At 42.5% G+C, this 13837-nt stretch overlaps 2 protein-coding genes across 2 annotated transcripts in view; one reads left to right on the top strand and one right to left on the bottom strand.

The window, feature by feature from the left end:
* The window catches only part of LOC136580606 (H-2 class II histocompatibility antigen, E-S beta chain-like), a 474076-nt gene that overhangs the window by 100040 nt on the left and 360199 nt on the right, over window positions 1-13837 (bottom strand). The gene's annotated exons all lie outside the window — the stretch shown is intronic.
* LOC136581085 (collagen alpha-1(V) chain-like) overlaps window positions 1-13837 on the top strand; it is a 54554-nt gene that overhangs the window by 28008 nt on the left and 12709 nt on the right. Inside the window, exons 8-11 of the mRNA XM_066582075.1 lie at window positions 1858-1911; window positions 2026-2133; window positions 11887-11940; window positions 12195-12248. Of these exons, the coding sequence (XP_066438172.1) occupies window positions 1858-1911; window positions 2026-2133; window positions 11887-11940; window positions 12195-12248 (270 nt within the window). The remainder of the gene's footprint in view (window positions 1-1857; window positions 1912-2025; window positions 2134-11886; window positions 11941-12194; window positions 12249-13837) is intronic.

The following is a 13837-nucleotide window of genomic DNA, read 5'->3' as shown; positions in this document are numbered from 1 at the left end:
ACACATTCAAACTTCGACCCCCCGACTGACCCGCAAGCATATCATCAGACATACAAATTAAGGAGCTATGCTCACCAGGCTGCATGGACGCTGTGTCTCCACCAGCCGGACCTCCCGGGATCAGAACCTCCGTGTCGCTCCCAGACTCCTCTGAATCTGCGGCGTCCTGACGATGATCCGCTGGCACCGCATTAACTTCTGCTTGCCGGCCTGCAACGAAACTCTGTCCCGACTGCGGAACGCACACTACAGACCTCACCCTGGCCGTGCTGTTCCCAGTGGATCCTTGCGGGGTCTGTCGCTGAGGCAGGGAATGCCCATCCTGCCTGGCTCCTCCAGCATTTCTATTCTTTCCAGCTCTCCCCTGGGCCGGCACTTCACCACTAGGGGTCGCTGTTCTGCCACTTTCACTCACTGCTCTGCTCCTGCTGCCGCTGGCCCTCACAGCCGTGTCTCTCCTTCGTGTCGTGCTTCCAGATGTTCCCCCGGCCGGCACGTCACCGGGAGAGACATCCGTTCCAGCTCTCTGCTGCCTGCCGCCCGGCGCCGCGGGCCCCGCCCTCGGACCGGAGCGAGGGCCCCTGCTCGCCGTGCCCGCCGACTGCTGTGTCGGATTCCTCCGTGACCTCGGCTCCCTGCCCCGAGGCTTAGGGAGGGTGCTGCTGCCACAAGGGTCCCCGGAGGGGCTCCAGAGCCGCCGCTGAGCTCTGGGGGTGACATCCTCTTCACAGTACCTTGTCGGCAGCCTGGTCCGCCGCAACCCCCGATCCCCCACGGGTTCCGCCGCTGCTGTCCCGCTCCTGCTCAAGACCCCGGACACTTCGGTGTCTTCTTGCTTTTTTAGACGCGCTTGCGCAGATGCATCTTCTCCCTTCGGCTGGTCTTGGAAGCATCGGCGTTTTGGCTCCGCCCCCTTGTACGCGTCATCGCGTAGCTCCGCCCCATGACGTGTGCCGGTTCCAGCCTCCTGATTGGCTGGAATCGGCACATGACGGGGGCGGAGCTACGCGATGACGCGTACAAGGGGGCGGAGCCAAAACGCCGATGCTTCCAAGACCAGCCGAAGGGAGAAGATGCATCTGCGCAAGCGCGTCTAAAAAAGCAAGAAGACACCGAAGTTAGACGGAACCATGGCAACGGGGACGCTAGCAACGGAGCAGGTAAGTGTATAACTTCTGTATGGCTCATATTTAATGCACAATGTACATTACAAAGTGCATTAATATGGCCATACAGAAGTGTATAACCCCACTTGCTTTCGCGAGACAACCCCTTTAATGACAAACACTATTGGTCAAAAGTTTTAGAACTCCTCAAGTTCTCCAGTTTTTATTAATATTTACAGTTTACTATCTCAAATGTCCTTTGAAATGAAAGCAGAGAACAAATAAACAAGTGAAGATGAATAAAAATAATGGCGTAACTTTGTTTCACCAAATTAAATCTAGATTTTTGACTCTTCCCAGTCGCCCCTCAGTCCCAATATGGTTGCAGAAGTTCCCACAAATGTGCTGCACTTATAGATTGCTTTGCTTTAACCCTCCTGTCCTTTCATCCCAAACAAGCTAAAATGACTTTGCAGGCCATTCCATTTTTTGCAGCCTGCCGGCTTCCTGTACTTTTAAGTAGTTCTGATATAACCCAGAAGTATGTTTTGGGTCATTCTCTTGCGTACACCAGAGGGTATTGCATGGCTGTGGTAGCCCTTTTTGTCCAGTGTGCCAGTCAAAAACTTTTGAACGGTAGTGTATGTATCCAAAACATGCTGGTATAAATAAGAGAGAGGAACCCTTGGCCCTCCTGGCAGTTCTATATATGTACAGGTTTAGTATTACTTATTTCTTCTCTCTTTCGCAGGGTCCCGCTGGTCCGTCTGGTCCTGAAGGTGGTCAGGGTGGAAAAGGAGCTAAGGTAAATGTGCCAGACTTTACCCCAGGATAAAGCTGATATATACTGCTAGATTACGGGTCTAACATGTGCCATAGCACTGCAGTGCCTATTATAATACATTGCTTCTGCTTTCAGGGAGAAGATGGTGCTTTGGGTCCTCCTGGGAAGACGGGGGCTGTTGGACCTCAGGGATCTCAAGGAAAGCAAGGACCAGAAGGACTTCGAGGCATCCCTGGAGCTGTGGTGAGTAATCTGCTCAAAAGGACCTTACATCTGTGCGAAAATAGACATTTCCATACTGCAAGCAAGATGACACCATATACAGTATATGCTTCAACTAGGACCAGATAGTCGTATCCGGGCCAGTCACAGAAGTAAGGCAGTCATTACCGTCTTTTCCCACATGCTGGGCTGATAAATATATCTGGCTTTTTAGTGAAGAGGCTAAACAACAAAATCACATCTGACCATCCAAACCCAACAGGCACATTATATTATGAAAAATCATCCCAAAAATGTTGCTTAGGCCTCGGTCACACGGGCGATTTTTCACGTGATTTACGCATGCGATCTGCGATTTTATAGAACCATTGCTTTGCAATGGTATCGGACACATAGGCGGTTTGTATGCGCTTTTCCGATAAATTATAGAACAGAAATCGCAGATCGCGCCTATCTGCGATCTGCGATTCCTGTTGTTCTCTATATGCGCTCAATGGGGCCGGCGGCAGCAGCGCCGACCCCATTGAGAACATATACTACACAAATCATTCTCCTCTGCCACAGCTGTAACAGCTGTGGCAGAGAAGAATGATGCATGCCCATTGAATTCAATGGAGCCGGCAATACAGCGCAGGGACCAATCAGGGGCAGCTCACAGCTGTCATTCAATAGCTGAGAGCTGCCCCTGATTGGTCACAGCCCTCACCAATCAGAGGCAGCTCTCACTCACCCATTCATGAATTCATGAATGGGTGAGTGAGTGCTGCCTCTGATTGGCTCAGTGCAAGGACCAATCAGGGGCAGCTCTCAGCTATTGAATGACAGCTGTGAGCTGCCCCTGATTGGTCCCTGCGCTGAGCCAATCAGAGGCAGCACTCACTCACCCATTCATGAATTCATGAATGGGTGAGTGAGAGCTGCCTCTGATTGGTGAGGGCTGTGACCAATCAGAGGCAGTCCATTCAGCAGGCGGGGATTTTAAATCCCCGCCTGCTGAATACTACTCACAGCAGTTCAGGAGAACTGCCGGCCAGCCACGTCTGAACTCCGTCTGCAGGGACAAGGTGAGTATGTATTTTTTTTTATTTTTACACATTTTTGGATTATTTTCAGGGAAGGGCTTATATTTTTAAGCCCTTCCCGAAAATTCATCCTGCGATCGCCGGCAGCCCATTGCTTTCAATGGAGCCGGCTGTATTGCCGGCTCCATTGAATTCAATAGGCTGGACAGCGCTCCAGTGCTCGGGCCCGTTTCAAAGGAAACGCGGCTAGGAGCAGATTTTTCCGGCGATTTTTCGGCCCCTGTCACGCGATTTGCGGATGCGCGTCCGTCACGCGATCCGCAAATCGCGGCAAAAACCGCCCGTGTGACCGAGGCCTCAATATGTCAATATATTTGGTGCAGAATTCGGTCACCTTAAGTGCATTTTTTAACCCCTTAATAACGTAACTAATTTTAGCTTTAAGAGCCAGTAAATCGTTTCCTCTTTTGTGCCCAGCGGTCAGAACTCTTATTTTTCGGCAGTGTCACTGTATGACATCTTGCATTTTGCTTGCCAAATTCACATTTTTATAAGAACCAGTTTCAAGTCCACATAATGTATTGAATAACTTTTATTAATTTTTTGCTGGCGTTCACCATGCGGTATAATATAGGTTTTATTATGTTTTACCGCTTTTGTTCAATATAAACACTTTTTAAAAAAAAACAAAATACCTCTTTTGTGACGCCACATTCCTGGACCGGAGCGTTCTTATTTTTCTGCTGATAGAGCTGTACGAGGCTTGTTTTTTTGGTACAAAATTGTTTTTATTGGTACAATTCTGAGGCATATACAGCTTTTTTGATTATTTTTTTGTTTGGAGAAGAAAACTGAACAGAAAATAGCTATTTGGTATTTTTATGGAATTTACTGTGCTGGATGAATAATGTAATGCAGTACGGGTTGTTATAGATGTGCTGATACCAATTATGTGTGGCTTTTCGTGTTCGTTTTATTTTGTGATTATTTAAAGCATTCTGTAAGGGGAAAATCATTATATAGTCGCTTTTCCGCTACATTTGGAGGTAGGTTTTGGAAATCGCACTTGTCAACATTTATGGGGACATTTTAAGTTCTGCCTGATGCTCTTTTTTGAGGCAAATTAGAATAGGTTCAACTTTATTTGGATCTAGTTCGTGGGACAGTTACGTGAAAATGGGGACTGTTGGAAACTATGAAAGTTAGAAATATCACCATGTAGAGATGCATTTTATACCTAGGAGGTATTTGGCAAGTTAAGACATTACACTTTGTCCATACTAACATGCATATCTACTACTGCTTGAGTTCAATGGACTGGGAATAATTGGCAAGCTGGGTAGTGGCTGAACATCTAGCAAAAGTGTTGGCCACCGATGCTTCCACATGCTCTCTTGGAGACCACCGATGCTTCCACATGCTCTCTTGGAGACCACCGATGCTTCCATATGCTCTTTTGGACACCACCGATGCTTCCACATGCTCTCTTGGAGACCCCTGATGCTTCCACATGCTCTCTTGGACACCACTAATGCTTCCACATGCTCTCTTGGAGACTAGCGATGCTTTCACATGCTCTTTTGGGGACCACAGATCATTCCGCATGTTCTCTTAGAGAACGCAGATGCTTCCGCATGCTCCCTTGGAGACCACCGATGCTTCCGAACGCTCCCTTGGACACCACCAATGCTTCCACATGCTCTCTTTGACACCACCAATACTTCCACATGCTCTCTTGGAGACTACTGATGCTTCCACATGCTCTCTTGGACACCACTAATGCTTCCACATACTCTCTTGGAGACCACCGATGCTTCCATGTGCTCTCTTGGAGACCAGCGGTGCTTGCTTTATCTTTTTCAGTAGAGCTGGTTGCACACATTGCTTACGTTCCCCTATGTACTTCTGGTCTCTGTAATTGGCCCAAGCTCACCAGAAATGGAGGAGGAATATTAAGAAAGGTTTTTTGTAATTTGTGTTAGGGGGTTTATATTAGGATTGGAAACCAGAGATAATAATAATAATCTTCATTTGTATAGCGCCATCCTATTCCGCAGCGCTTACATTTAATTGAAGAGGACCATGCAGTTGTTATGGGGCTATAGATTGGGAGGAGTGACACCCACCCCTTCCCCCTTCATTCTTTACTGTCGACTATGCAAAGTAAATCATGTATATAAAGTTTCCTGCATATAGAACCCTATACTGATCTATGTCTGGTTCAAAGGAGCAGAGGAGAACTAGAACTGCGGTGCAGCCTCTGCCTTATTGGGCTGCCTGCACATAGTAAACCAATGTATAACATAATGTTAATATGTAGCGACTGCCATATAATACAGAGGCTGCTGAGATCACTGGCCAGATTACAGAGAAGAGGTAAAGGGCATAGAGCATACATGTGTGGGTTTGCAGTATGTGTACAGGCAGGGATGAGTGAATGTTTATAGTGAGTGTGTAGTGAGTGAGTAAGAGATGAGCGAATGTACGGGCAGCGACTAACAGAATGGTATTTAACAAGGAGAAATGCAAGAAATGCATCTGGGCAAAAAAAAATGAAAAAAGCACATACAGAATGGGAGGAAGTGGGCTAAGCAGCAGCACCTGTGAAAAAGACTTGGGTATACTAATAGATCATAGACTGAACATGAGTCAACAGTGTGATGCAGCAGCCAAAAAGGCAAACACAATTCTGGGATGTATTAAGAGAAGTATAGAGTCTAGATCACGTGAGGTAATTATCCCCCTCTACTCTTCCTTAGTCAGACATCATCTAGAATACTGTGTCCAGTTCTGGGCACCCCACTTTAAAAAAGACATAGACAAACTGGAGCAAATTCAGAGAAGAGTTACCAAGATGGTAAGTGGTCTGCAAATCATGTCCCATGAGGAACAGTTAAGGATCTGGGAATGTTTAGCTTGCAGAAGAGAAGGCTGAGAGGAGACTTAATAACCTTCTACAAATATCTGAAGGGCTGTCACAGTGCAGAGGGATCAGCCCTGTTCTCATTTGCACAAGGAAAGACTAGAAACAATGGGATGAAACTGAAAGGGAGGAGACACAGACTAGATATTAGATAGTGAGGGGGCTCAATGAGTGGAACAGGTTGCCATGAGAGTTGGTGAGTTCTCCTTAAATGGAAGTCGTTAGAAGCTGGACAAATATCTGTCTGTGATGATTTAGTGATCCTGCACTGAGTAGGGGGTTGGACCCATGGACCCTGGAGGACCAGATGACCATTGAGGTCCCTTCCAACTCTACTGTTCTAGGATTCTATGTATGCAGTGAAAATGTGTCTCCTCTGGATCAACATTGGGGTGTAACAGGCTGTACTGGATGCACATATGTCTTTTTTTCAGCATAACATATTATGTTACTATATATGTATAGAGTCTGCATATGATTGTAAAGACTAAATATGTTTTATTTAATATATAGCAGTATTATTTGTGCCCTAGGTGGCAATATTATATATAGCAGAGGAGGGTGTAGACCCAAAGGTTTGCTATAGGGCATAAATAGGGCCTATTTATTAATCGCCGCATGCCCAAATTCTGGTGTCCAAAAGTTGCAGTTAAGACACATTCATCAAAACTGAGCCTTTTAGGCCATTTACATTGCACCGCTTCACTTTTTCAGCTAGTGCCTGGGGCCAAGCATTAGGGGTTGTGGACACCCGCAGCCCATCACTTTTACTATAATCTATGGCAGAAAGTGGTTACATTTCCCAGCTCCTAGTGGAAGTAGGTTTTCTTCTGGTGCACGGAGGTGCCGCCAGATGTATTACGAGGCTTGCAACTGCTATTACATTTGTTGCCTGTGGCCGAGTGCAGAAATGACTTGGGTCGGCATGTGAAACTCTGTTCTAAGTAAATAGCCCACTGAGCTCAGAACCTTTCAAAAAAATGATAAAGTTATGAGATCGCGGCTTAATGATCCTTATTGGTCGGTTGATGTAAAGCGTCCTCCCTCTGGTGTTGGGACTCATGGGTCCAGAGTCTCGCTGTCTGAGCTGGATGCACAGCTACATCATATGGATATGAAAACAATCATTCAGTGCCTCATACAAAAATAGTAAATCTATATATATAAAGACGAAAGCCCTCACTGACTGACTCACTGACTGACTGACTCGCCAAAAGTTCTCCAACTTCCCGATGCCGTAGAAACATGAATTTTGGAGCAAGCATAGATTATCTCAAAATATGAAAAGTAAATGGGTCCCAACTCGATTATTCAATTCTAACGCAAAAGAATTAGCGTCGAAATTTAACGTACATAATCTAAATCTCTCACTTCCCAATGTCATAGAAACGGGAAATTTGGCACGGGCATTGAATATGTCATAAATAGGAAAAGTTAATGGGTCCCAACTTGATTATTCAATTCTATGCGCAAAAGAATTAGCGTCCAAATTTTACGTACGGAATGTAATTTTCTCACTTTCCTGTGTCATAGAAACGTGAAATTTGGCACGAGCATTGATTATGTCATAAATAGGAAAAGCTAATGGGTCCTAACTCGAATATTCAATTCTAGTGCAAAAGAATTAGCGTCCAAATTTTACGTACGGAATGTAATTTTCTCACTTTCCGGTGTCATAGAAATGTGAAATTTGGCTCGAGCATTGATTATGTCATAAATAGGAAAAGCTAATGGGTCCTAACTCAATTATTCAATTCTGTGCTCAAAAGAATTGGCGTCCAAATTTTACATACAGAATGTATTTTTCTCACTTTCCGGTGTCATAGAAACGTGAAATTTGGCACGAGCATTGATTATGTCATAAATAGGAAAAGCTAATGGGTCCCAACTTGATTATTCAATTCTATGCGCAAAATAATTAGTGTCCAAATTTTACGTACGGAATGTAATTTTCTCACTTTCCGGTGTCATAGAAACGTGAAATTTGGCACGAGCCTTGATTATGTCATAAATTGGAAAAGCTAATGGGTCCCAACTCGATTATTCAATTCTAGCGCAAAAGAACTAGCGTCCAAATTTTACGTACGGAATTTAATTCTCTCACTTCTTGGTGTCATAGAAACATGAAATTTGGAACGGGCATTGATTATGTCATAAATAGGAAAAGCTAATGGGTCCCACCTCGATTGTTCAATTCTAAGCGCAAAAGAATTAGCGTCCACATTTTACTTACGAAATCTAATTCTCTCACTTCCCAATGTCATAGAAACTTGAAATTTGGCACGGGCATTGATTATGTCATAAATAGGAAAAGTTAATGGGTCCCAACTTGATTATTCAATTCTATGCGCAAAAGAATTAGCGTCCAAATTTTACGTACGGAATCTAATTTTCTCACTTTCCTGTGTCATAGAAACGTGAAATTTGGCACGAGCATTGATTATGTCATAAATAGGAAAAGCTAATGGGTCCTAACTCGAATATTCAATTCTAGTGCAAAAGAATTAGCGTCCAAATTTTACGTACGGAATGTAATTTTCTCACTTTCCGGTGTCATAGAAATGTGAAATTTGGCTCGAGCATTGATTATGTCATAAATAGGAAAAGCTAATGGGTCCTAACTCAATTATTCAATTCTGTGCTCAAAAGAATTGGCGTCCAAATTTTACATACAGAATGTATTTTTCTCACTTTCCGGTGTCATAGAAACGTGAAATTTGGCACGAGCATTGATTATGTCATAAATAGGAAAAGCTAATGGGTCCCAACTTGATTATTCAATTCTATGCGCAAAATAATTAGTGTCCAAATTTTACGTACGGAATGTAATTTTCTCACTTTCCGGTGTCATAGAAACGTGAAATTTGGCACGAGCCTTGATTATGTCATAAATTGGAAAAGCTAATGGGTCCCAACTCGATTATTCAATTCTAGCGCAAAAGAACTAGCGTCCAAATTTTACGTACGGAATTTAATTCTCTCACTTCTTGGTGTCATAGAAACATGAAATTTGGAACGGGCATTGATTATGTCATAAATAGGAAAAGCTAATGGGTCCCACCTCGATTGTTCAATTCTAAGCGCAAAAGAATTAGCGTCCACATTTTACTTACGAAATCTAATTCTCTCACTTCCCGATGTCATAGAAACTTGAAATTTGGCACGGGCATTGATTATGTCATAAATAGGAAAAGTTAATGGGTCCCAACTTGATTATTCAATTCTATGCGCAAAAGAATTAGCGTCCAAATTTTACGTACGGAATCTAATTTTCTCACTTTCCTGTGTCATAGAAACGTGAAATTTGGCACGAGCATTGATTATGTCATAAATAGGAAAAGCTAATGGGTCCTAACTCGAATATTCAATTCTAGTGCAAAAGAATTAGCGTCCAAATTTTACGTACGGAATGTAATTTTCTCACTTTCCGGTGTCATAGAAATGTGAAATTTGGCTCGAGCATTGATTATGTCATAAATAGGAAAAGCTAATGGGTCCTAACTCAATTATTCAATTCTGTGCTCAAAAGAATTGGCGTCCAAATTTTACATACAGAATGTATTTTTCTCACTTTCCGGTGTCATAGAAACGTGAAATTTGGCACGAGCATTGATTATGTCATAAATAGGAAAAGCTAATGGGTCCCAACTTGATTATTCAATTCTATGCGCAAAATAATTAGTGTCCAAATTTTACGTACGGAATGTAATTTTCTCACTTTCCGGTGTCATAGAAACGTGAAATTTGGCACGAGCCTTGATTATGTCATAAATTGGAAAAGCTAATGGGTCCCAACTCGATTATTCAATTCTAGCGCAAAAGAACTAGCGTCCAAATTTTACGTACGGAATTTAATTCTCTCACTTCTTGGTGTCATAGAAACATGAAATTTGGAACGGGCATTGATTATGTCATAAATAGGAAAAGCTAATGGGTCCCACCTCGATTGTTCAATTCTAAGCGCAAAAGAATTAGCGTCCACATTTTACTTACGAAATCTAATTCTCTCACTTCCCGATGTCATAGAAACTTGAAATTTGGCACGGGCATTGATTATGTCATAAATAGGAAAAGTTAATGGGTCCCAACTTGATTATTCAATTCTATGCGCAAAAGAATTAGCGTCCAAATTTTACGTACGGAATCTAATTTTCTCACTTTCCTGTGTCATAGAAACGTGAAATTTGGCACGAGCATTGATTATGTCATAAATAGGAAAAGCTAATGGGTCCTAACTCGAATATTCAATTCTAGTGCAAAAGAATTAGCGTCCAAATTTTACGTACGGAATGTAATTTTCTCACTTTCCGGTGTCATAGAAATGTGAAATTTGGCTCGAGCATTGATTATGTCATAAATAGGAAAAGCTAATGGGTCCTAACTCAATTATTCAATTCTGTGCTCAAAAGAATTGGCGTCCAAATTTTACATACAGAATGTATTTTTCTCACTTTCCGGTGTCATAGAAACGTGAAATTTGGCACGAGCATTGATTATGTCATAAATAGGAAAAGCTAATGGGTCCCAACTTGATTATTCAATTCTATGCGCAAAATAATTAGTGTCCAAATTTTACGTACGGAATGTAATTTTCTCACTTTCCGGTGTCATAGAAACGTGAAATTTGGCACGAGCCTTGATTATGTCATAAATTGGAAAAGCTAATGGGTCCCAACTCGATTATTCAATTCTAGCGCAAAAGAACTAGCGTCCAAATTTTACGTACGGAATTTAATTCTCTCACTTCTTGGTGTCATAGAAACATGAAATTTGGAACGGGCATTGATTATGTCATAAATAGGAAAAGCTAATGGGTCCCACCTCGATTGTTCAATTCTAAGCGCAAAAGAATTAGCGTCCACATTTTACTTACGAAATCTAATTCTCTCACTTCCCGATGTCATAGAAACTTGAAATTTGGCACGGGCATTGATTATGTCATAAATAGGAAAAGTTAATGGGTCCCACCTCGATTGTTCAAATCTAAGTGCAAAAGAATTAGTGTCCAAATTTTATGTATGGAATCTAATTCTCTCACTTCCTGATGTCATTTTATATAAAGGAAACACAGCATGGTTACCTCCCCATGGTGTTTCCTGGGTAACGCAGAGAACTATGCAAAATGGGGAACATATGTTTTTCCGGTATCTCTAAAGTAACCACGACTTTAGAAGATTTTCCGTGTGAACACCAGATAAACACCAGTACCAAAAATAACTCGGGCGAAGCCGGGTATATCAGCTAGTCATTTTATAAGAAAGTGAGTAATGACTCATATTAATTGGTTAATAAGAGTGGTATGCCCTTGTTAGTGGATGAGGTAAATTGATATAGAGTAGTTATATAATACTATACTTTGTATGATAAATTGGTGTTATACATCTAATGAATAATGTATCCGATCATGTGACACAGTGACGTGGGGTGTCATGTGAAATGATTATAGTATACAGCCCCGTTTTTATGAATGAGTGTAATGACGTTTTTTATTTACATGACGTGAATGACGTATTGTGTCACATGAGATGACCTCGTGACACCAAGATGGCGCCGGGGCACGGCGTCCACCGAAAACATGTGCTTGTGAGTAATAATTATTTTTAATTGTGTTTATATAGATGTGACTTTGTGAATGTGTGTATTGCTTGAGAAAGGCAGCTTTGCACCGCCGAAACGCGTTGCAATAAAGTATAGTATGTTATAAGTTTATCACCACTTCCTGAGTTCCGGAGCGAGGGGGTATTTTTGCCTTGGATCTTTTTTTACATCATATGGATGATATTATGGACTGTAACTGTTTGCTGAGACCTGAATTATTTTTGTCTGCAGCGTGAACAAGGTCGCCCAGGAGCAACGGGTCAAGCCGGACCCCCTGGACCAATGGTGAGACAACGGCAGCTTTACTGCAGATGTAGCAAATTGTAACTTGGCTCTGATGACTTCTGTGACCAGTTGGCTTAAGGCTTTCGAAAGCTATTGTTCTCTTAACACAATAAAAGACATTTTCGAGCTATTGAAAGTGCTAACAAACCACAACACCGAAAGTCATCTTAATGCGTCACGAGTCCAGTTACACTTTCCTATATTTGTATATATAATTTGTCCTTGGAGTTTGTACTAAACTATCTGTCCTTTAGGGACCTCCTGGATTGCCTGGACTCAAGGGAGATAATGGCGCTAAAGGAGAGAAGGTGAGAAACTTGGATTATTTTATGAGATTATATATGTAATAAATAGTCAGACATATCCGCTTTATGTATAAAGTATAATGACCACAATAAAACATGTCAAGCCTCAATCATACATCGTTATACATAAATATGCCATCGCCTACTAAAGGTCTTTATACATGGCTCAAGGTGAGTCAAATAATGACCCCCGATCAACGAGATCAGCACTCCCTTACCTGGCCTTCACACCGGCTGACTCAGAATATATGGGGCACAGATGATAATGCGTACAATCAGTCGCTCCCATAAGATTGTCAGCAGAACATCCACCGTTCACATGGCGAGATGTGCTAGCAACAATAATGGCTGCACAAAAGATGTGATCAGCGGATGAATGAGGGTTTGCTCATTCATTGACTAATCGAGTGCAGCTTCACATGGCCCAATGATTGAGCAATCTAACGAACATTGTTGCCCGATCGCTGGGTCGTGTAAAGAGGCCATTTATGGTAGATGAATCCTATATGAAAACGTCTATAATCCCACCAAAAATGTCAGTCCTACATATTTAATATGATAACCCCGAAACCAATTTCCAAGACAGGACTGCAAGACTTAGCATTAAAAAGTTGTTTATTGAAAACTACATATATAATTAAAACATTTTAAAAAATAGAACATGAAGAAGATGCATCATTAATGCAAGGGAAATCCGTTACCTCAGGTCACACATATAAGGGAAATCCTGCTCATATCAACCTACAATGGCGCAACTAAGCTCAATGTCATGCATATAATAAAGTGTTACCACATAACCGAGGGTCTGGAAATCCATGTTCCCCGACGCACGTCTCGCCCTTAGCTTCTCCCATTCAGGTGAAGGGTACTGATTTTCAGTTGCATAAATTTCGACAAGTATTCTGCCACGTGTGAGTTTACTCTAATGTGGCCCAAATGGGATGTAAAAAAAGAAAGTACTGTTAAATACCTCAAGGAGCCTCTCTGACAGGGTGGTGTTTTACACCTTAGACCTGGACGGTGCTGCAGGGTTTTTGTTACTGCAGACAAGCAATCAGTCAATCGTTGCCACAATATACTCACAATACACCCACGTACTGTATTCTGTATTCTGACCCCAAAGAGCCGCCGCAGATCTTGTAAGACTGTTGTATCTCTAAGCCCAACACTCCCCACTGCCTCAAGAGCTTCGACCTAAAGTAGATTGAGCTTAATATGTCTGCGCACCGGATGAAATGGAGGGCGAGATGGTATTTACCCCAAACTAGAAGAGAATTATTAAAAGTAGTGTTGGGGAATAGGAGCCCAGGAAAGTTGTTGTAAGAACATTTTTACATAGGTTATAAAAAGACACAGGAGAAACCCAAATCAAAACGGAGCGGGCCTGGCGCTGAATTCCACCCTGTAAGACACCTGAGCCAAGGATCAAACCAGACTTCTTGTTTGTTGATGCAAAACCAGCACGTATAAGGCATTTTGGGGTGAGAATTCCTTCATCAGATATACTGGAATATTCACAACACTTCCCTAAGAGCGTAGCTGTGCCCCGTGAAAGAGCATTGGGCACAACTCAACCCTTAGAGAGGCGAGAG

This window comes from Eleutherodactylus coqui, chromosome 10 (genome assembly GCF_035609145.1).
Source record: "Eleutherodactylus coqui strain aEleCoq1 chromosome 10, aEleCoq1.hap1, whole genome shotgun sequence".
NCBI lineage: Eukaryota > Metazoa > Chordata > Amphibia > Anura > Eleutherodactylidae > Eleutherodactylus > Eleutherodactylus coqui.
Note: the sequence above shows the minus strand (reverse complement) of the source record. Positions and strands in the feature narration are given on the sequence as shown.